The sequence below is a fragment of the Hevea brasiliensis genome, chromosome 17 (assembly GCF_030052815.1).
Source record: "Hevea brasiliensis isolate MT/VB/25A 57/8 chromosome 17, ASM3005281v1, whole genome shotgun sequence".
NCBI classification, from domain to species: Eukaryota; Viridiplantae; Streptophyta; class Magnoliopsida; order Malpighiales; family Euphorbiaceae; genus Hevea; species Hevea brasiliensis.
Genome location: NC_079509.1, coordinates 50,591,464 through 50,616,244, shown reverse-complemented (window position 1 = coordinate 50,616,244; position 24,781 = coordinate 50,591,464). Strand labels below are relative to the sequence as shown.

Below are 24,781 nucleotides of genomic sequence, written 5' to 3'. Positions count from 1 at the left end.
AATAAAATTTTCATTTTTATTCAGGAATATATTTTTTAAAATATAAAAATTAATTAATTAGTATTATTAAAATAGAGAATAATTATGTTTTCTAAAATATAAAAATTAAATAATTAATTTTAATAAAATAAACAGACTACATAATAATTTTACTAATATTAAAATATGTTGATTAATGGAAAGTTAATGGATAAATTAAATAATTTAATGAAATTAAAATATATAAATTAAATAATATATTTAACTTCTATATTTTAAAAAATAACTATTTAGTGCATGTATTTTATTTACATCAAAAAATTCAATCATTTTATTAATTATTTTCCTAGTCAATAAATTTCAAAACTAAGTTTCTATACAATAAAATTTTTATTTTCATTCAGAAATATATTTTTTAAAATATAAAAATTAATTAATTAGTGTTATTAAAATAGAGAATAATTATATTTTTTAAAATATAAAAATTAAATAATTAATTTTAATAAAATAAATAAATTAAATAATAATTTTCTTAATATTAAAATATGTTGATTAATGGAAAGTTGATTAATAAATTAAATAATTTAATAAAATTAAAATATATAAATTAAATAATTAATTTTATTAAAATATAAAAAGTGCAGACTGATTTTCAAAAAAAAAAAAAAAGAAGAAGAAAAATAGATAAGAATGCAGTACAAGTAAAGTTGATGTTTGCTTCGTTGAAGTTTCACCAGGCCCACTTTTATGCCGACACTGAGACAGGCATGACTTCTGCGCAAAAAACAAAAAAGGAAAGAAGCATGAAGTGGAAGATACGCGCAAAGCAGTAAAACCAGAACCATCAGACTGCACGTGGATATGCAATAGATATTCCCTTTTTTTTTTAAATATAAATATTAAAAAATAATTTTTTTATATTTATTAATTAAAAATATTAAAAATATTAATTATTTTTTAAAAATATATTACATTAACTGAGAATAAAATTCAAATCATTGTAAATAAATTCAATTATATAAATAATAATTTTTATTATTTTAATTTAAAAAATTTAATTTAACTAATTTATCAAAAATATGCTTTACTTAATATTAATTTATGGGTATTATTTGACTCTACGTTCCTTCGATGATAAGTCATTTCTGATAATTAACTTTTAAATTTGAGCTCCATTTGTACATTGATGTTTATAATAAAATAATAATAAAATAAAGTTGAGGAAGAACATAAATGAAGTTGTTTTCTTCCCCTGTGGGTACAGCTGATTTGAATCTGCAAGCTAACAATTAAGAATATTGGATGAACTAGTTGACCATCACTTAAGTCGGTATAAGAAATTATAAGGAAATAGATATGTAACTAACAGATTATCATGCGTATCTAGTGGTTTGTTAATTTACATTAGAGCCTATATAAAGACACTACGATGCATGATAATCTCCTAATTCCATTCTCAGTCGGGCACGAGTTTAATTCTCTATTCTAACTTAAACATCAAATCATAAACTCATTTACTAGTGTTCTTAACTATGTGAAAGATAAATTTCAATAATAGTCCTTAAACTTTAAGAATTGTGATGAAATTATTCATGAACTTAAAAATATAATATAAAATATCTATAATTTTGTAATTTTATATAATAAAATTCTTTTAACTTTTAAAAATTAATTTATAAATAAAATATTAATGTGGACAATTTAAAATGATGGTAATATAGACGATTATTGCTTTTTTTAAAAGCATAATTCTTCTAATCATCTTTATATATCAAGTATTTTATTATTTCGTACTGTTTAAATTTTTTTATAGTTAATATGTAAAGAAAATCATAAATGATTTTATTACTATTATATAAAAGAGAGAATTATTCACATCGCTATTATTCTAGATTACATAAATCAGTTATTGAAAATTAGAAAGATTTTATTATGTAAAACTTTTAAATTTAGAGGATTTTATATATTATTTTTAAGTTTAGGAATAATTTTATTATAATTTCCAAAATTTAGAGATAATTTTTGAAATTTATCTGAAAGCAAGATTTATTTTCCTTTTTTTTTTTTTTGGTGGGGGGGAAGGGAATGATTATGATGTCCCAGCAAGCAATTTCCTAGAAATTTCTTGATGTGCTGTTGGAAGGTGTTGTTTCACTTCTCCTATAACCATTATCGAATCCAAGGATTCTGCTGCCCCACCAGAAAGTTACCAATTATCATTTATAAAGAAGCAAAAGCAGCTAGCAGGGTGTGAATACATGGGAGGGAATCAAAATTTTTCTTCCTTTCTTTCTGATTCTGATGCCATTTTCCTCTTCTCTTCACTTTTTGACATTTCTGCTACATAAGCAAATAATATATGAGGGTGACATAGATATGCAAAGGTAAATTGTTCTATTTTATTACTTGTAAATCACATGAATGAGTCACGAAAAAAGTTAAATTGTAAAACTATGTATATCGATTTTCTTAAGAATTCATAAGTATGAGATGTTCCATGCAGTGATAATATATCTATATTCAATCTTCTCTCCATTGAAAGAAAAGGGCAGACATCTAAAGCAGAATCTCTTCGTTCCAGGTAAGGCAATGTATTATATACTTTTCATATCAGAATCAGAATATATTGGCATTATTTTACTTTCCTTTTTTTTTTTTTACTTTGGCAATCTTTCTTTACCTCTTTTTCTACAACTACTTGCCCAACACAAAAGGAATCAGATTACCTTTCCATTGCATTGATTAAACTATGAGCAAGAATTTCAACTCGAATTTATATTATTGATTTCAGAATTGATTGTTGAATTGCCAATTTTTTTTAAAGAAAAAAAATCAGTAAATTTAATTGGTTCACTCAATAAACCAGTTTAATTTCAATCAATCAAAACATAAAAAAATACTGAATGCCGCTATCAATTAACTATCTTATTTTAAATAAAAAACACAATAAATAATTAATATTTTAAAAAAATTGAAAACAAATAAGCTATTTCAGCAATAAAAATAAATAAATAAATTACCAGAAGAAATAATGTCTATTGCATTGATGTTTCTAGGAGAGGGAAGATTATTAAGAAAATGAGTTAGGTCTAACTTATTCTAAAAAAATTAGCTTAAATAAAGGGGTGTCAAAGGTCTTATAAGGGATACATTACCCTATCCTAAATCAATATGAGTTATTAACATACTCCCTCACGCTTAGAATCAGACACCTATAACATCAAATATCTATAGAGAGCTTTGATATTATCTTAAGAAAGAGGGTTAGGCTTAACACAATCAAAAAATTAGTATAAGGAGGAAGAGTGCTCAAATTCTTATAAGAGACACATCAATCTATCTCAAACCATTGTAGAATATTAACAAGGCGGTTCCACAAAATTTCCTTTAGTTCTACAGGTTTTTATCAGTTTTCAAATTTGATAGAGACATGGGAATAGGTCAAGAAGAAACTAAAGGGACAAGATAGGAGGTGGAGGATGAAAATGATGAGATACAAAGTAGAGATAGGAAAAAATGGTATTTTTACAGTTGAAACATACTAATGCACTATATCAAATCCATAAAAATTATAAATATATATATAAAATAGGGAAACCGTTTTTTTTTTTTTCCTCTCTCTCTCTTTATTTGATTCTAATCGATAGAGTTGGCTTTGAAGTAACGGTAAAGTTATTATATTTATCTTTACTTGATTCTAATCGATATAGTTGGCTTTGGAGTAACGGTAAAGTTATTCTATTTATAATCATAAAGTCACGGATTCAGAAATAATTTCTCTATAATTAAAGGGTAAAACTATATATATTAATTCTCCTTGAAGCCTGCAGCCAGAAAATTTATTCGGTGTAATCATTATATATAGATATATAAAGAATGTTTGTCTTAATTTATAAACTTGTTAAATTAGCTTATAAAAAAATATGTTTATATTTTATTTAACTTTTTTTTTTTCATATAAACTGAGTTTATAAACTAAAAAAGATAAATTGATGAGACCAGATTTTCATTTTGATGTTTATAAGCACTATAATTATAAGTTAGTTTAATAAAATATTTTATCATATTATCCTTATTTAATTTTTAAAATTTAACCACATATTTTATTTAATATTATTTTCAGTCATTTTAATAATAAATGTGTTTATAAGCTATTTTTTTCGTCAAATACATCAACAGCTATAAATTAATTTGATTATATATTTTACTATATTATTTTTATTTAATTTTTAAAATTTTATCATAAATTTCATTTAATATATTTTTTAGTCATTTCAATAATAAAAGTATTTATAAATTTTTTTTTTTTATAAACACACATCAATGGCTGAATGACCTGTTTGGGTTAGCTATTGAATAGCAAATTACTAACAATAATTGATAATAACTTATTTAAATTAAATTGTTTAATAAAATTTTATTTAAGTGTTATTGTTGATAAGTAAGATAATTAATAAAGGTTTATATATATATATATATATATATATATATATAAAATTGATTTTACTATAGAATTAAGTATATAATTAATTATTTATTATATTGTATTATTAAAATAAATATATAATTACTAATTATTATATTATTTATTTTATTATCAAAATATATAAATAATAATTAAATAATCTAAAAATAAAGTTATAAAATAATACAGCAATTATTATTTACAAAGGAAAAATCTTATAATTTTAAGTTTTATATTTCATAATATATAAATATTTTGTATTTTATTTATTAATAAAAATTAAAAGAATAATTTAATAAAGTTGCAGTATACCAAACACTTTAACATTCTAAATTGAAAAGGAAAAAAAAAAACAATCCGCGTGGAAAGAGGGCGAGAATTAGATGTTAGGTTTATAAAATGGAGTAGACATGCTTAACAAAAATATTATTTAAAAAAAAAACCGTTGGGCAATAATAACACCAACTTAAGGTTATTTTTATCGAATAATAAAAGTAAATAATTTAATTTAAATATTTATCAATAATTTATTAGCTATTAATTATTATTTTTTACTTTATTAAATACATTAATTCAATTATTTAGATGATTATTAATTATCAACTATATTCAATAATTAAATTAAATAATTCCTTTACCCAACATGTAATTATATAAATTTATAAATATTATTAATTATTATGAAACTCGTATAAAATGCATTATAATTCATAGTAATAATAAAATTGGAATAAATTTTGGTAATCGTTCGTGAACTTATTTAGTTATAACATTACAATCTTTAATAGATACTGACCTAGACAGTTTCAGCATGGAATTTAGTCAATATTTTTCTTTTCTCTCTTGAGTCATGTGTAAATTGAATCATTACGTAATAAATTTTCACGTGTAAAAAGAATAATTTTACATTTTATATAAAAGAGAAGAGAAAAATATTAATTAAGCATTATGTGAGAGCTGTTCACGTCAATTTCTAATTGAAATATTAATAATTAAAAGTTAGAGGAATTTTATTATGTAAAATTTAAAAGTTTAAGGAGTTTTATATATTATATTTTAAGGTTGAAAGATTATAATATTATAATAATATAACTTTAGAGATAATTATTAAAATTTATCTAATAAAATTATTATATTTTAAAATTTTTTTATAATTATGAAATATTTTATATATTTGGTTGCCTTAATTTAATTTTAATTAATGTTGGAATTTAAAATTTTTTTCTCTATCACCCAACAAGAGGCGAAAGTCAGTCAACATAACTTTATTTAGCTCAACTGTGTGACTGACTTATTAACAATAGAGAGGGCCCACCACCCCAAAATCTTATAATAATTCTTCCTTTTTTTTTTTAAATTAAAAGATTACTGTGGATTCTTAAAAAAAAAAATTGCAAAAAAATTTTTTTTTTATACTATTTAAAATTTTATGATTTTGAACCGTATAAACTTAACAAAACTTTTGAATTTTGTGATAACTTTTATAGTTTATTCTTAATTTTATTCCTTAACTTTAATTTATTATTAAAATATTTTTCAATTTTAATCTTATTTTATAAATTTTTTTAATATATTATAACAAATTTTTAATTTAAAAAATAATAAAATTACTTTCTTATCTTTTTTTCACACTAAAAAAATATCAATCATTTTAATCTCTATATAAACTTAATATAAAAATATTAATATCGCCATAATGATATATTTTCTAAAAAAAATAAAGATTTACCCTTAATAAAAAAATATTAAAATTATATCTATAAATATGATAGTGTAATTTTGAGACTTTATTAATTAGAAAATATGCAATTATGAGTTAGAGAAATTTTCAGTGAAATAAAATTATAATTTAAAATGTTTTTAATAATAAATTAAAATTAAAAAATTTTTTAATAATAAATTAAAATTAAAAAATAAAAGTAAAATATAAAATAAAATTTAAAGACTAACTATAAAAATTACTCAACTTATGAAAATCTTACTTTATAATTATTTGATTTTCTTATAAAACTTTTAATAATTGCATAAATTAAAATAGCAATAGTATCTAACTTTACGGCTAATTAACACTCAAGACTCACTGAGTAACACAAAAACTACTCCTAAACATAGTTTTTCATATAAATATTTTTTTAAAATGTGATTAATTATAATATTTTATTTGATATATTATAGAGATAATTATAAATATAGATTAGGATGAAAATAAATTTCAAACGTATAAAATCACAATTAATGCATATTTAAGTAAAATTCCAACATTAAATTAAAATAATAATAAAATTATTTAATTTTCGTTGGCCTATAAATCTTGTGAACAGAGAGCAATTCATTTGAAAATCAATAATCCAAGCTTGAAGTTAAGCTCAATCAGCTGGGAAGTTAATTTAAAATTATAAGTATTTAAAATTTTAATCAGTTACATGTTTCATTAAAGTTATTATAAGTAATTGATAAATAATTAATATTTTTTATAAAAAATTAGTTTATAAATATATTTATTATTAAAATTATTAAAAAATATATTAAATAAAATTTATAATAAAATTTTAAAAATTAATTGAGAATAATATAATATAATATTTTATTAAATTAATTTATAAATACAGGAGTTATAACTATCAAAATAAAAAATTAAATTATTTAATTTATTATTTTAATTTATAAACTTAACTTATAAATTTAAAAATTATTATAAATAAAAAAAATTAATGAATTTATAACTTACAAATTAAGACAAATATCTAATAAATCAAACGTTGATGCCTTCTGCTAAGAAGTTGCAACTGTTTATAGTTGAGAGAGTGAAAACGATGGGGCGACAAAAGTTAAAAGATTTTACAAGCATCACTTTATTTAAATTTAAATTTAATTAGTATTTTTAATATTTAAATTTATTTAAAATTCAATTATTCATTTAAAATCTTTAAATTTATTTTAAATTTAATTATTAATATTCAAGTAATATTCTGATCCATTTAATTTCATATAATTTATTTAATAATCAATATAAAAATATATATTTTTATTAATAATTTATATTTTAAAATTAATATTTCCGTAAAACATTGAAATTTTATCTATTTAAAATATAATATTAAAAATTTATAAACATTATTATAAAAATATAAAATTTATATTTAATTAATTATTTTTATAAATAAATTTAGATAACAAATACTAACAAATAAAATTTAATTATAATTTAATTATTATATTTTAAATTTGAAATCGTTTCAAACTTTGTTATATTTTATTTGAAATCATTTTAATAAATTTAGTATAACTTCATCTAGTGACTAAAAAAATATTACTTATATAATGAAGCACTAGACTTAAATTCTCAATTTTTAATCTCTTTAATTTAAATAAAAAAATATTTTAATAAAATTTGATCGAATTTATATAAAAAAATATCTTTACTTTCTTTTATTTTCAGCAAGTGCTTTTCTCTTGGAAATTGGAAAGCAAAAATTCCATTCATTTTGCTTTTGGATTTATTAAATTTAGTATAACTTCATCTAGTGACTAAAAAAATATTACTTATATAATAAAGCACTAGACTTAAATTCTCAATTTTTAATCTCTTTAATTTAAATAGAAAAATATTTTAATAAAATTTGATCGAATCTATATGAAAAAAATATCTCTTCTTTACTTTCTTTTATTTTCAGCAAGTGCTTTTCTCTTGGAAATTGGAAAGCAAAAATTCCATTCATTTTGCTTTTGGATAACTTGCTAGTAGCTAACTAGTACTCTCTATTTTTATGTAATTTGAGGATAAATATTATATATAATCACTTAATTTTATGAGTATTTTTATAAAAATTATTAAATTTTAATTTTTTTTATAAAAATTATTAAATTTTAATTTAATTTCATAAAAGAAATTATGATTAAAAATTAAATATTTTCATATTAATTTATTGATTTGTCAATAATTTTATTAATTTGTCAATAATTTTACAAATAAAATTATATTATTTTATTAATTTCTTCAAAAAAAAAAAAAGAAAATGGGATGAATAAAACACATCCCTCTACCTCCCTCGTCATCAAATTCTTGCCTTTTTTTTTTCTATTTTATTCTTATTAGTAATCAGTAGTTAGATAATTTTATTTGTAAAATAGTTGAAAAGTCGATAAATTAACCTGAAAATCTATAATTTTTAATTACAGTGATTTTTATGAAATTAAATTAAAATTCAATGATTTTTATGAAAGAAATTAAAATTTAGTGAATTTTATAAAAAATTCATAAAATTGAGTGATCGTGTGTGATAATTACCTGACAATTCGAATTTATTTGCTCGGAGAATAAAGTGTGAAATGGGATAGAAAGACAATAAAAATCACCGCAGAATTTGAATTTCAATTTAATTAATATTATATTACTAAAATTTATCTAAAATTTTATTAAAATTTTAAAATTATTTAAAAAATAAAAAAAAAGAAGGATTACTAATGGTGAAAATATTCACCAATAGCAAAAAAAAAAAAAAAATTAAAGAAAGGAAACAGAAAAGATTAAAAAAAAGATTTTTTAGCTAAAATTCTATAAAATCTTGAATGATCATGGCTAAAATTAATTATTAAAGTGATGATTTAATAGATTTTTATGGCCATTAGGCAAGGGGTTGGGGAACTCAAACTTAGCTCAGCCAAATTAAGTGTTATGCCTTCCAACCTAGAAATCAGAATTATTTCTAGCTGGCAAAGTGAAGACCTAAATTAAAGGGATAGCAACAATTAAGATATTGGTAATAATTACTTTATTTTAAATTTAAATTGAATTTATATTTTTAATATTTCAATTCATTTCAAATTCAATTAAAATTGATTTTAAACTATTTAAATTCATTTTAAGCCTAATTAATAGTATCCAAATAATATTGTAACTCATTTAATTTCAAATAATTTAATTAATAATTTATATGGAAATATATTTTTATTAATAATTTATATTGTAAAAATTTAATATTCTCTAAATGTTTAAACTACATTTATTTAAAATATAATATAAAAAAATTATAAATATTATTTAAATATATATAATTTATAATTAATTAATTAATTATAGAAATTAATTTAAATAATAGGCACATAATATTCGATCACAATTTAAATATTATTTTTTAAATCCAAACTTGATATCTTCTAAAATCATTTTAATAAAATTTGATAACCTTTTAGGCCCCTCGACCAAAGACCAACAATAGACAATAACACTCGTTATGAATACAACTTGTAACTTTTATCGTACTTTATTCTCAAAAGAGTAAGGACCTGTTTGGCATTACTGTTGAAACTACTGTTAAGAAAATTACTCTTTTAAATATACTAGTTAAAGAGTATTATAAAATAATTAAAAATTAAATTTGATCAATTTTAGTCATAAGAACACTAAAATAATAAAACAGCTTTTTCAAACAGCTTTTTTCAACAGCATATAAAATGGTACTTTTATTCAAAAAAACAGTTACAGACTCTGAACTCAATACCAATCAGGATTTAAGTCTTCTCAAAATCTCAAATGGTGAATGGTTTTTATTTTTCATATAATGGAAAATCCTTTTCGCTCTATTTACTCCTGTGCCCTTATAGAACTATTTTAACGATAAGAACAACACATTTAATTTTATAATTTTAATTTTTTTTTCTTTTTTTTTTATTTTATACAATAATTTATATCATTTTTTTTAATTTTCATTTTTATTCTTGAATTAACATTTAGATGCACCAAGGGTTGTGTAACATGAATTAATTAATTTTTTCAAGTTAATTGTCAAAATGTTTACTTTTTTTTAGTAAAAATAATTTTATTAAAAGCTTAAATTAATATTTACTTTATAAAAATATTGATTAAAATCTTATTTACATATTATGTGCCTTAAATAATTTACTTTATAATAATGTTACAAAACGAGAAGAAAAAGATAAATGTTTTTGGAAAAATTAGATTATCTACATAAAGATTGATATAAAGATTTTATTAAAATAGTAATTTTAACAATTAAGTATTTAATTTAAATTATGAAAAATTATAATATAAAATGCACCCAATAGTTAAAAATTATTATGTCAATAATATATATCTTCTATTTTATTAGCATCACATCATGCATTGAAAAATTCAATGGTTTTTATAATCCAACATTATCTCTTTGAAAAGAAATAATAATTTATTATTATTATTTTAATTTTAATAAATTTTCGCTGTATTTAGATTGATAGAAAACAAGGGGAAATGACCATTTCCGATGAAAATAACTTTTTATTTTCTATTATTTTACTTTTTGTTGGGAATAAAATAAAAAGGAAAAGAAAATTTTAGAGCGAATTAAATTTGGGCAAATTTTATTTTCTCTCAATATTAAAAAGTAAATAAAAAAATAATACAATTGTACACAATTAAAATCTTTTATTTAGAGATGATCTAAGTAGACTATAATAATCTTATGAGTGGTAATTGGCCTTTTTTATTTTGGATGATCAAAGAAATCTTCTATAATACTGCAACTTGTTAACTATGTGGCTCGCAAAAAAGATTAAACCACTGATTAGAGGAACATGCCACATTATTAGACTTCTATTGATAAAAGATTATTACATGTACGAAAAGATTCAAAGTCTCCAATAAAAAAAAAAATTGTTAAATTTCAATAACTATCCCTGAACTTATATGGTTGTAACACTACAGTTCTTAAACTTTAAAACGTAACATAAAACCCCCTAAATTTTTAAATTTTACACAGTAAAATCTCTCTAACTTTTAATTATTGATTTTTCAGTTGAAAACTAATATGAACAGCTCCCGCATGGCTCTTAGTCAACATTTCTCTCTCCTCTCTTATTCGAATTGTAAAATTATTATCTCTACACTTGAAAAATCATTCTGTTTATAATGAGAAAAAAGATTCAATTTACACATAACTTGAGAGAGAGAAGAGAAATATTAATTAAGCTCTACGCTATAACTATTCAGGTCAGCGTCTAACTGAAAAACTGATAATTAGAGGTTAAAGGGATTTTACTGTACAAAATTTGAAAGTTAAAGGAGGTTTTATGTTATATTTTTAAGTTGAATAACTATAATATTATACTAGATAAGTTTAGGGACGGTTGTTAAAATTTATCAAAAAAAAAATTATCTATATTATATTTTAAACTGCTAAAAAGCTCACTTAAATACTAAAAAAAAAAAACTCCACCAAGGGGAGAAAACATTTTTTTTTTTTGGTACAATTAACTCTCATTTAGATTTACACTCTAATTTATTTTGCAAAAAAAAAATTATTAGAAAATATTTTTCATATTTTTTAGTGTTTGGTGTGCTTAGAAAATGGATCAATGGAAAATAATTTTTCTAATAAAAAAAATTAAATGGAAAATATTTTTTCTAATTAAAAGAAAAATTAAGTCATTTTCAAGGAAAATGACTTCCTCTTTTGAAAAAAGAATAAATTTTTAGATTTTGATAATCTTCATAAAATATAAAAATATTTATATATGCATTATATAAACATATACTATTAGTTTAACATTACAACCAAATAATAAAAATTATCTTCATGAAAACAATTTCTTAGAAAACAATTTTCATATAAAATATTTTTCATATATAAGTTATTTTCAAGAAAAAAAAAAAACTCTTAAACTCGATATCTTATAGCTCTAGAGACGACTTCAACACCATTTATTGTGTTCAAAAGTTTAATAAACAAATTTGTATATTTGTTGATGGATGAGCTCTACCTAAAAGAATTCATAAATATAGGTGGAGCCACTTAATCAATCTAACAATTGATAAAAATTTGTGTTTCCAAAACTTTTGCTTTAGTTTGAAAAATGACTTAGAGAAGGGGAAAATAATTTAATTTTGACTAACCAGGGAAGGAGATCTTACAAGTGGAAATTAGGGTTAACCACATATCATAAGAAAAGAACAACATAATTTTTCTTATAAGAGAAAAAATATAAACATAAACAATTAAAATTTTCTATTAAGAGATGATCTGAGTAGATCATAATAATCTTTCAAATAGTAACTATTTTTTTTTTTTTTTTAATTCTGGATGACTAAAGAAAACTTTTGCAATATTCATGTTTGGAAACTTATTATTTCTATAGTCTATAAAAAAGATTAAACCACTGAACATCAATAGAGGAACAAGTTGTACTATCATCGAACATCAATGAAGGAATAGGCTATATTATCATATTTCATTAATATGATGGTCATTACCTACATTAAAAGATTCAAAGTCTCAAACCAAATGAAATCAATAATTCACATTATATTTCGAACTGCTAAAAAATTTATTAAAAAAAAAGAACTCTGATAAAAGGAGAAAATAAAACTCTAATAATAGAGAGAACAAGACTCAATATTAGAAAGAGATTTTCGTATTTATTCATAATGGATACAAATAAAAAAAGAAAAATCCAAATCTACTTTAAAGGAAAGAAGACATGAGAATTTATTAAAAAATAATAAAAAGTGATAAAATAAATAAAAATCAATAGTTTTCGATAACTGACAAAGGAAGAATTATAAAAAAGGAAAGAAAAAAAAAAAAGGAAAGGTGAAAAAAAAAAGGGAAAAGACAAAATCACATGTATTTTGATTTTAATAAAGTAACCATAGAATTTCCAACAACTTCAGACAATATAAGGTCCTTTTGGAAAATATATACTTTGTGTAGGCAAGATATTATACAATGTTTAAATTTTTAAGCTTTGATGTGGCGCCAGCAACAAGCTGGCATTACAAATAAACTTTTTAAATTTTTTTAGATAAATATTTTAATTAGTTAATCAGTATTTAATTTGACTCATAAATTAATTAAATCTATTCATAAATAAATTATTATATTTATTTATGACTTATTTATTTATTTTAAAATTATTATTTAATTAAATAAAATATTATATTATCTTTATAATTTTTAAAAATATTAATATTATTCTCATTTCAATCACCACAACACTCAATAATATATCCCTTTTGATTATTTTGGCAAGTTAAGTTTCTTTTAAACATATTTTAATTAAACATTTAAATTATTTAAAAATTAAATTTAAATAATTTTATTAAATATTTAATTATTTATTTTAATTTGTAAATAGTCAATTTAAATATATATTAGTGTTGTCACATGAACATCAATTTAATTGGATTTTTTTTAGAACTAAACTCAACAACTTTATTGGTGATTATAACACTAAATATTGAATTATAAGAATTTTTATTTATTAAAAAATTATAACAAAATTTCAATAACAAATATAAGTATTAAAGTACAATAATTTTGATTATAATTTCATTGTATAAATTATATTATTCAAAGAAATAAAAATGGGTTGATATCAAAATATTATACTAAATTCTTACATAAAATTTACGGTATCTAAATTTATTAGATCAAATATTTATATTTAAATTCATAAATTAAATATATACTTTAATTATTTTATATAAATTTTAATATAAATATTTAATGTAATAATTATAAAACTCATTCTTATACAAACTCAATTTTATATTAAATACACCTTACATATTATGTTATACTTTGAGTCTATAATAAACCAAATATAAACAACAATTTTCCATACCACATATATCTATGGAGGCTTTATAGAATTTAAATTCTACCTCACCTCAAGAAATTATATAGTAAAACGACAAAACCAGGTCAGTACCTAGGGGAGGATTATTTTTGAGGGTCCAACATTACATATAAAATTAATTTAATATTTTATTTAACTACACTTATTCCCTATATATTTCTTATTTTTTATATATTTTGAAAAAATAAGTTAAAATAAAATAATTTTGGTTAAAATAAAATAATTTTTTCTCAATAATATATATATATGTATGTGAAAATTTTAAAAAGGTTGGGGCTAAGGCTCCCCCTAGTTCCCTTCCCCCCTCCCCCTCCCTCTTCTCCGCAACCACCTTACATAGAATGGCAGAGAATAAGAGATGGACAAATATATAAATACAGAAATTAAAAAAAAAAATTTATTTTCTAAATTTTACTCTATTATAAATTTAAAATATAAATATATAAAATTTATATATTTAATAGATAGATCTTATTATACATATTATATATTGTTTCGTGATAAATTAAGTTTAAGCAAAAATTATTAAAAAAATGAAATAAAAAAAAAACTGACTAGTGATTAAAATTTTTTGATACTCACTATAAATACATGGGTTTGCCATTCCGGTATATAATTTCTCACCTCCCAAGCAGCTAAGACTCTCTGCCAAAAGAGATAGGATAAAACTTGTGCGACGAGCAAAGGAGGAGAAGAAGAAAAGGGAGAAAAAAGGTGCAATTTGTACTACTAAGTTTTAAAAGTGGCAAAGCAAATCTGTCTTACCTACTTTTGATTCGTTACTCAAAATTGTTTTGGAAGCGATTCCAAGCTTCAAGCAAACAATTCGAAATCATGTGTATATGTAAAAGCCCAAGAATTCTTAGTTCATTCCTTCATCTCCCATCTTTTTTTTTTCCTATTTGGGGAAATTGTTGACTTCCTGCTTTTGCAACCTTGATCCTGTTTGCTGATTTCTGCAATTTTTTTTTGTTGTTTCTCTGTGCTGAGTCTTGTGTTCTAGTTTATATTGCTTCAAGGTATACTTAAATATCAGTTAGTGAGCTTCGAATCCTGATTTTAAAATCAGGATTTGTCATGCCACTGAAGTAATCGTCATTAGATAATATATACATATATACAAGGAAAACGTTGCATTGGAGATTGAAGTTACAAAATTTTCATTCTTGAATATTGGTGGTGCAGAGAAAACTAGAGATCTCAAGAATCAGTTCCAGGTTTTTCCAGGTATGTAGTGCTTTTCTTGATCCTTTGTTTGTTTATTGCAAGAATTATCATTATTTATCATCTGCTTCAGCCTTTAGCACCAACAAAACATTGCATTTCAAAACCATTTTCCTCCTTATGTTCTTGTAGTTCGTCAAAATTAATTATTTATTCCTTTTTTTAAATTCAGTTAAAACATTCTTATATTTTAACAAACCAAACTCTTTAATCTTTCTGTTGCAAATGTTAATAAACTTATTTCAACCTTGATCGGAGGGATTAAGAAGTTGTTTATCTTAAGTTATAAATCGATCAAAGCAACTTATAAGATCTTAAAATGTAAACTGACCTATTTATTTATAATAATTTTGAGCTTATAAATTAAATTCATAAGCTAAAAAAGTAAATTGGAAACTTAAATTTTTATTTTAGTACTTACAAACTATGTGCTTATAAGTTAATTTAATAAAGTTTTATTATATTATTATTATTTAAATTTAAAAATTTTATTATAAATCGCTATTTTATTAATAAATATACTGATAAATTATTTTTTATTGAATATATAAATATTTTAACTAAATATATAATTATTTAAAATTTTAAATATTTATAAACTCATTTTTATAAGCCAAACAGACATCCTTTAAATAGTATGAATAGTTAATAATAAAAATATTAAGATTAAAACAGATTGAATAACAGTTTTTTCTTTTTTCAAAAGAATTAAAGAACTTAATTTTTCAAAACACAGATCAAAACTATGCAGATCAAATGGATAACTCTTAAAAAAATTTTCAATCCCCATTTTTATTTGAGGATTGATTAATCAAATTTGACATGAAATTAAATGTGGAAATGACCTTTGATCTGAAAAGCATTTTTGACACAAAAAATGACAAGCCCAAAAGCATAATTAATTAATGTTACAACCAATATCTCAACATTCATATCTCATTTTTGATGCTTGAATTAAAGCCAATATGTCACATTCAAATTAAGGTAACACATTGCTGTTTGCAAGAAAAGAAGTCACTCATAAGTTCTTTTTTCCATTTTTCTTTTGGAAAAGAAGGGTTGATTCATAAATTCGTAGTATGATGTTAGTCTCAATTTTAATTTTATTGCTTTAATATTTATGGTATAAATAATTTAAAATTTCCTATCCCTACTGATGATAGCCTTTTTAGCGAATGAGGTAAGCTATGGGTTTTTAAAATACTTCCCCATCTCATAAATATAATATTTTTTTCTATCTTTAATTTAAAATATAAAATATATAGTGAGATTTACTTATTAAATATATTTTTTTTATCATTATTTTATTATTTTAATGTTTTAATAATTAAAATTTATTAAATTTAATTTTTAATGCTCTCTGATTAAAATATTTCAAAAAAAAATGTTTTTTCTAACTATAGTTGATAACACTGCTGAGTAGACCCTTAAATTATGATTTAATTTAATTTAATTTGTTAAATTTAGTAGCTAAATTTAATTATATATGTATATTTTTTAAACTGAATCACATAATTTTAAAATAATTAAATTCTAATTTAATTTATTTAGATTATAAATTATTAAAAAATAAATAATAAGCACCTCCAATTTCAATCTGGGATGAAAATTTTAGTGGTTAAAGGGTATCATCCAATAATATATACAAATTTTTTGAAAGCTATAAGTCTAAACTATAAAATTAAATATATTATACATTTGTTTTATGATTTTGGCAACAATCATACCAAACATTCATACACTTTGATTGTTCGGTAGAGTAATGGATTATTATTATTATTATTATTATTATTATTATTATTATCCATTGTAAAATTATGGTTATCAAAATTTAAAAAATTACAAACTTTACAAATTTGTTATAATTTTATTAATTTAAATTAAATTATAAGATTTATTATAATTTTAAATAATAAAAAACACACTTAAATTTATTGCTATTTTTTTATGAAATATATTGCTATTATATGAATTGGAAAAACAAATTAAACGTTTTCACTTATTTATAATATTAATAAATATAAAATATTTTTGTTATTTCTTTTTTAAATAAATCATATTAATTTGTTCTTAATAATTAAGTAATAAAAAGGGTTATTAAAATTCAATTAAAAAATATGTTATTTAAGTAGGAAAGTGTCCTTCTCTGGACGTCCATATCGCGCCTATCGCGCCTATGACGTGCCATCAAATCCGCAACCTTTTCTTTTCTTAAATTTCGGGCGGTGGGACCCCTGGCGATAATTAAATTTTAGTGCCTTTCGTATTCGCGTAGCAAACCCTTTTATTATTTTTTTTAAAATCATTTAAATTATTTAAAAAAAAGAAACCACTTAAATTATTTAAATTATAGTAATTTTTTTATAATTTAATTAAATTAACTTTTATTTTATGTAATTAAAAAAAAGAGATGTGATAAGATTAATTATAAAAAATTATAAAAATAATTATTATATTTAATAAAAATAAATATTAAATTAAAAAATTAATAAATACATTTTTTAAATGACAGAATTTTAGATAAAATAAATTTTAATAAGTGATAAATAAAAATAAAAGAAAAAATATTAAAATTAGAAAAAATACCAACTATTGTTTTTAATAGCAATCATTTTTAATATTTATCGTATTTTTACTCTGTATAATTTATTTAATAATTAATAATAAATAGATATATAAATTTATTTTTTATTAATAAATAAAAAATAAAAAAAATAAAAAAAAAAAAAAAATATGAATATCATAAATATTAGAAGTGATTGTTATGTCGACAATAGCTATCACTATCCTTAAAATTAAGTCTCACATTGTATGATTGAGAAAGAAATGTTCGACCAACCAGAGAAAGAAATGTTCGGAGTGTATAGTAAAATTTGCTTGCCGACTTCCCTTCTCCTGTGCTCACTCGTTTTCATATATATATATATATAATTTTTTTTATGAAATGTCCACTTTGCAGACCTAATTAACCTGAAACATTAAGTTATTTAAATATATTTAGAATAAAATTTATTTTTTTAAGAAAATTATTTTTTAAGGCATATTATTATTAATAAAGTAATTATTTTATAAAAATTTATTATTGATCAATTATAACTGAAGTAGATTTTAAAAAGTAAAGTATTAAATTATTATAAATATTAAAATTATAAAAATTAAATTACTAAATTATTGTATTGATACAAATATTACTTGAGAGAATATTTTGTTTGATGATTAATTTATTGAAATTAATATTAAAAAAAAATTTATTTTTTTTTATATATATTTTTAAAATAATTTATTAAAAAAAAAATAAATTATAAATAAAAAATATAATTATATAAAATATTTATTAAAATAATATTTTTTTTTAAATATTATTCTATTTGATATTATTATTAGAATTACTATTTAAAAAATTATCTTTCTAAATATACAAAATATTTTTTAAATTAATTTTTTTAATGATGTTTAAAATAATATTTTTATTAAAAAAATAATTTTAAAACTTAATAATAATATTAAATTAATATTTAAAATAATATTTTTATTTAAAAAAATAATTTTAACCCCCTAGACTTAGTATAAAATAGACAGTTGAAAGTAGTAACATCTAATCGCCAATTGCTAATAATAAACAACTGGTTAGTATTTGAGTGTCATGCTTATTTGAAAGAATGTCTTTTTAAAGGAATTAAGGTTTCATCAAGTTTTAAAATCCAGTGCAAAGAATTCGGTTAAAGGTAAAATTCCCAACTGGGATTGCTAAAACAGAAACAGTCAGAGCAAACCATGTTCTGAACACTCAAAAGCTAAAAACAGCATATTTCTTTTTGGGCCACAAAGCAAGAATCACGCTTACCTTATGAAGAAGAAGAAAAAAAAAGCAATAACGCGCTTTCTCTAGCACGTTCAAACATATCAGAAAAGCAAAGATTTGCTTGCAAGGATTCTATGTTTTATTGATGGTGGTGTTTGGCAGGCAGCGAAGCAAGCAACCCACCATTGGAGATTGTTTCGTCTTTTCGCCGTTCTTGGCCTATACATTTGCTTGGCAGCTTCTTCACTGAAGGGAGCATTTTTTTATACAAGAAACAAGGGTAAATTGTTAAAAACGACTGCGTTTTACTGTTACTCGTTTGTCGTTTTGCTTGTGATTCCGTACAGAAGACTGACGATTAAACCCGATGGGCCACGCGAGACCAGTCTTGTCTTGAGCTTTTCAGTGTGCCTAGAAAAAGCTGAATGTGACTGAACTTTAGCTGCTTTGCTTTGGTTTATTAAATTTTCTGTTTGTATAGAGAAATTTGGGAGAAAAATCAGTTGAAAAAATATGTGTTTGAAATTTCGTTTTATTTCATTTTTTTAAATTTTGATTTCGTGGTGAAAATTGGTGGGAAAATTGTGAAGAGGCTAACGGTGCCATCTCTCCTGCGACAGTTAACAAATGAATAGTCCATCTAATTCTTCGCCGTCCAGCCGGCGACATGACCTTGAGGCCGGAGGCCGTTCCTTTGACGACGAGCTTTCCAGTCCCTTTTATATTCCGAGCACTAAAAACGCCACTATCGAACGGCTTCGCCGCTGGAGGGTAATATAATTTTCTGCTTTTCTTTCTCTCACTATATTTCCATTCGGAGTGAGCTTCGTGAGATTTTGATGATATGTTATATATTTCGTGTTGCTATTTTGGTAATATATTTATATTATTCATTGGAGTGTGCTTAGATTGTGTGTTCTGGTGTTTGAATTGGTGGTGGATGGAACTGAATAGGTCTAATTAGGGAATAGTTTTGATTATTTGATACTTTGGACTTAAATTAGTAAACATTGTCACAGGGAAATGAATCCTACTATAGGCTTTTTATTTTCCCCCCATAAAAAATTAGTAAACTAGTCTTATTATTTTTTTCCCTTTTAAGAAAAGATTATAACAGGTATTTATGAATTATGAATCTGCTTTCTCATCATTATTTGATTTGATGTATTAAATTCATCTCACATGTTTGTGCAATAGGTGGCTGCCGTTCATGTTGACTCCCTATAATAGTATTTGTTTTTATCTCGTCTTTGATGTTCCTTGAAGTTAGCTATAGTTTTTGTGCTAACTAGAATGTGTTTTTCTGTAGCAAGCTGCACTTGTGCTTAATGCTTCTCGTCGATTCCGATACACCCTGGACTTGAAAAAGGAAGAAGAGAGGCAACAAATATATAGAAAGATAAGAGCAAATATAGAAGTCATACGGGTGCGTAATCTTCCCAACTTAGAATTTTTGTTATGTGGTTAACTTTAATAAGCTTATGTTTTAATATATGGTTTATGCTGCATCAGGCTGCATATCGTTTTACAGCATCTCTGGGACAAGCTAACGGTATTTCTTTTTCTATAGTTGTGCTGTTATTTTTATGCTAATCACTGTAGACTAAATTGTCGAACCGTATGATGTGGTTTCAGTTTTTATTTTTATTTTTATTTTTTTTTATTTTATGGCTCTCATTTGATTTGTGTGTCCTTTGTCCCTATTTTTCATGTGGCGTAGAAAGATCATTGATATATAAAGACTTGGTATTATGAAGTAACTTTATGTTTTAGCTGTTGTTGTTGTCCCCCCACCCCCAAAGAGTTTCTGCTCTTTATTATATTTTTGCCATTTCTGCCTCAATTGTGGGTTTAGCTGGAAAGTAAGGTCTTTATATTTCTTCATTATTTCAACAGGGAATGTACAAGTTGATTATTGTTGGCACTTTGTTCTATTCTTTCCAGTTGCAATTCTTAACGGGTCAATTCTTTCCTTTTATTTTCCCTTCATTTTTTTAAAAAATTTTCAAAATTGTTATTTTTACCTTCGTCAGTTTTAGCATTGTGAATTCAGTTTCAGTTTTCTGGCTTGACCATATATCATTGGCTGCTGTTCAGAATATCAAATGCAATAAGCTTTACTTCAATTTCTTTGATTATGAAAATTTTATTTTCTTTTATTCAATTTTCCACCTGCATTTGTTCCATGTTGTTTTAATGTATTTGGTACCAGATTAGTTACCTTGTTTTAATAATTTTTGGATCATATGTTATTATTTTTAATTCACACCTTAGCCTAGCTACTTCTTGAGCACTTAGCTGCTTAGTTCTTTTTTCCCTATGTGTTTGAGACGTGCTGTTGCTTTTTTTTATTTTATGCTTTTAAATTGTTTATCCTCTCTTGGTATGTTATGCAGTATCAGTTGTAGCAAGGTTTATTATAGTGGTTCAAAAGGTTATTGGGCTTGTTTATGGTGGACTTCATAGATGATGGATTAGCTATGGCTGATTTCAGTTTTCTCTTGCAGGAGAAGTAGAATTACATGCAACACCTGCTGGTGATTTTGGAATTGATCAAGCCCAACTTTCTACAATGACAATGGATCGTAGGCTTGACTTTCTAGAGCGAATAGGGGGGGTAAGTCTATGGTATATTTCTCTTGATTGATTTATGTATTACTTTCGGTACGATTTATTTTACATTCTTATTTTTTGTTGCATTTATGCATCAGGTAAAAAGGCTTTCTGATCTTTTAAAAACAAATACAGAGAAGGGGATCCATGGGGATGATACTGATTTACTGAAGCGCAAGAATGCATTTGGATCAAATACATATCCACAGAAAAAAGGAAGGAGTTTCTGGGTAATTGCTATTGCAGATTTATAATGGCAATTTGGGGGGAGTTCAGTTGCTATTTTGTAAAACACTATTGAGTTTATAGGTGTAAACTCCTTATCAAATGTAGTTTTGTGCTTTATTTTGTAGAGGTTCCTTTGGGAAGCTTGGCAAGATCTTACTTTGATCATATTGATGGTGGCTGCTGTGGCTTCTTTGGTACTGGGTATAAAGACAGAGGTGAGTTTTTACAAAGCATTGCTAATTTTATCACCATTTAATGAGTGTCTAAAGCAAAAGAATAGGCTTGTGTAATCATTTATTTATTCGTAAATTTTGAAAACCCAAATGTGCTTGATAGATGGACAACCAATTCTTAATCCTTGTGCACTTGGAAAATGAAGGATTGAGCTTGATTAAAGAAAAAAAAAATGGCTTGATTAACAATGTGTTTGCTTTCTAGAATGGAACATTCTGATCCAGCCTGGGAAAGTCTATTCTTAGGGAGTGTGAGATTGTATGGTAAGATTTCTATGTTTGGCTGGAACTTAGAAATGAGAAGAGCAATGTACAACTGTATCCTTGGGGAATGTTTGTTTCGTCTTGGAAATGGATGTCCATATTAGAGGAATCCTATTCAAAAGTTATTTTTAAAATAAGGAAATGGAATTTAATCTATACTTAAAAGTAGATTGCATTTCAACAAAAATTCAAGTTGTTCAAATATAAATGTCATAAAATATTTCGAGTCCTCGTGGACCAAACACAAAAAATGAAATCCTTCTAAGAATTGCATTCCATTCCCGTTTTTATTTGAACCAAACATGACCTCGACAATGTTTCTTTGTTTGATCATATTAAAAATCCCTTTTTCCAGAACAAAAGAAGTGATTGTTATCTATATTTTGAAACAAATATTTTCTAAATTCTATTGTACACTCGACTCAACTAAGTTTAATTCCAAATTAGTTGGGGTTGGTTATGTGGATTTGTTTCTTCTATTCGTTCAATTTAATGCTATATTTGTATAAATGTTTTAGAGTTGAAAGTCTTTTCTAACTGGATTATTCTTGTTATCTAAGCTATGTAGTAATTGAATCAACTGAAATTTTATATATTTGTGTACTTTTTTATAAATATTATATATAAATATAAAAATATATTCTTAATAAAAAATTGAGCTGACCGGAAATTCAGTTTGGTTTGGTTTGGTTTGATTAAGATCAGTTCAATACTGAACCTACAATATTTTATATTCTTATTAGTTTGTGAACGACAAGATCTCATCTTCCAGGAGATCTAGTATAAGTTGCTGTCTTTTTAATTCATCTTTATTACTGCATGCTTATGTGCACCCTAGCTGTATTTGACTTGAAGTGATGATATATATATATATATATATATATATATATATATTTTTTTTTTTTTTTCTTTTCTCTTTAGGGTTGCTTGATTACTGAACTTTAGAAGTTATTTTTCTGTTGAGCTTAGTGTTTTAGCGCTGTTGTTCTCTTCCTTTAACTTATAATTATCATGGATTGTAAGTATTTGTGAGAACAATTGCACCTCATTTTGTTATGTTATTTTGTTTACGTGCATTCACTGTTGGTCCTCTTCGTATATCATTTATTTCATCTGCTTCTGTTGTTGTTTCATGTCTTCTTCTTCTTTTTTTTTTTTTTCCTTGTAGGGTATTAAGGAGGGATGGTATGATGGGGCCAGCATTGCTTTTGCGGTTATTCTGGTCATTGTTGTGACAGGTATGGAGTTCCAGCATTGCTTTTGAAGAATAATACTCTAGTGGATTGTTTGCCACTTGCAAGTGCACGGAAATAGTATAGAAAGATATCATTTCCACAATTATCGTGTAGAGTGCCGTACATACTATAATGATTTTAATTATTTGGATGAGGAAATTCGAGCTAAGATTAAATTTAAAGAACAATTAGTAAAACCTAATTTATTAACTGATAGGAATTAAAGAAAACTAACAACTAATTTGGAACAACCAATTTCAATAAAAAATAACAACCAATAAATAAAAGATTCTAGGACTAGGGTTTCACTACATCAATTGACTATGACCCAATACTTAACTCACTAAATCATGGATGACATTGTTTTGAAAGTGAATTATCCTAAAATATCTAGTATTCCTCTCTCAAGGCATAAAAGACATGCTAGAATTAAAATCATACCTGTTTTCATGGTATTAAGTTAGTTAAAACTCATTAGGCTATTTGATATTTAGTTTATCCTTGAAGGATTTAAACCTATGTCTAGGACATAAATTCCTAAATTCAAGTGCTAGAGTTCCAACATCAAACTTCATCTTTCCATTCTTCATTCAATATCTAGAATCGTGCAATTATGGGATCCAAACAAAATGAAAGCATTAGTTAGACTAGACTTGAATCAAAAGCAAATAACAATCCATTGATTAGGAAAAGTTAAATAACAGCCATAGCAAAGTTGAAGAGCTACCCTAGAATAAAGAAAACTGTTCACTCATGCTCAAATCAACAATCAAGTTCATCAAACAAAGAAAACTAGGCATGGATAGAAGTAGAATTAGAAAGTGCAGAAGAGATTTGCAAATTTGATCTTGCAGAATTTCAGCTTAAATCTCTCCCTGCATAGAAAAATGTTCTTCCCCAATTTTGGTTCTCTCCCTTGAATCCTCTTGATTGAAGAGTATATATAGCTTAGGAAACTCAAAGCCCTTTTATTACTTTATGGGAACCTTGATTTCATAGTCTCAAGTAGATAAGGAGATTCCCCTAAACTGGAAAATAGAGGAAAAACATGCTCTTTAAATTTTGTTCTCTATGTGGACATGGCCTAGGGGCGTGTAATTTTTCC

At 23.2% G+C, this 24,781-nt stretch overlaps 1 protein-coding gene across 4 annotated transcripts in view; it reads left to right on the top strand.

The window, feature by feature from the left end:
* Nucleotides 1-2,193: 2,193 nt before the first annotated feature.
* LOC110647816 (calcium-transporting ATPase 8, plasma membrane-type) overlaps nt 2,194-24,781 on the top strand; it is a 43,002-nt gene continuing 20,414 nt past the window's right edge. The window contains exons 1-11 of one of the 4 annotated variants that reach the window (XM_058139802.1): nt 2,194-2,363; nt 2,483-2,560; nt 15,263-15,304; nt 19,266-19,383; nt 19,724-19,874; nt 20,413-20,529; nt 20,616-20,655; nt 21,611-21,720; nt 21,815-21,946; nt 22,070-22,159; nt 23,610-23,679. In XM_058139802.1, coding sequence (XP_057995785.1) covers nt 19,731-19,874; nt 20,413-20,529; nt 20,616-20,655; nt 21,611-21,720; nt 21,815-21,946; nt 22,070-22,159; nt 23,610-23,679 — 703 coding nt within the window. In that variant the 5' untranslated portion in view covers nt 2,194-2,363; nt 2,483-2,560; nt 15,263-15,304; nt 19,266-19,383; nt 19,724-19,730. Of the gene's footprint in view, nt 2,364-2,482; nt 2,561-14,742; nt 14,792-14,969; nt 15,305-19,265; nt 19,384-19,723; nt 19,875-20,412; nt 20,530-20,615; nt 20,656-21,610; nt 21,721-21,814; nt 21,947-22,069; nt 22,160-23,609; nt 23,680-24,781 lie in introns of those variants that run through there. The other 3 variants (XM_058139804.1, XM_058139803.1, XM_058139805.1) reach the window with 3 other exon arrangements.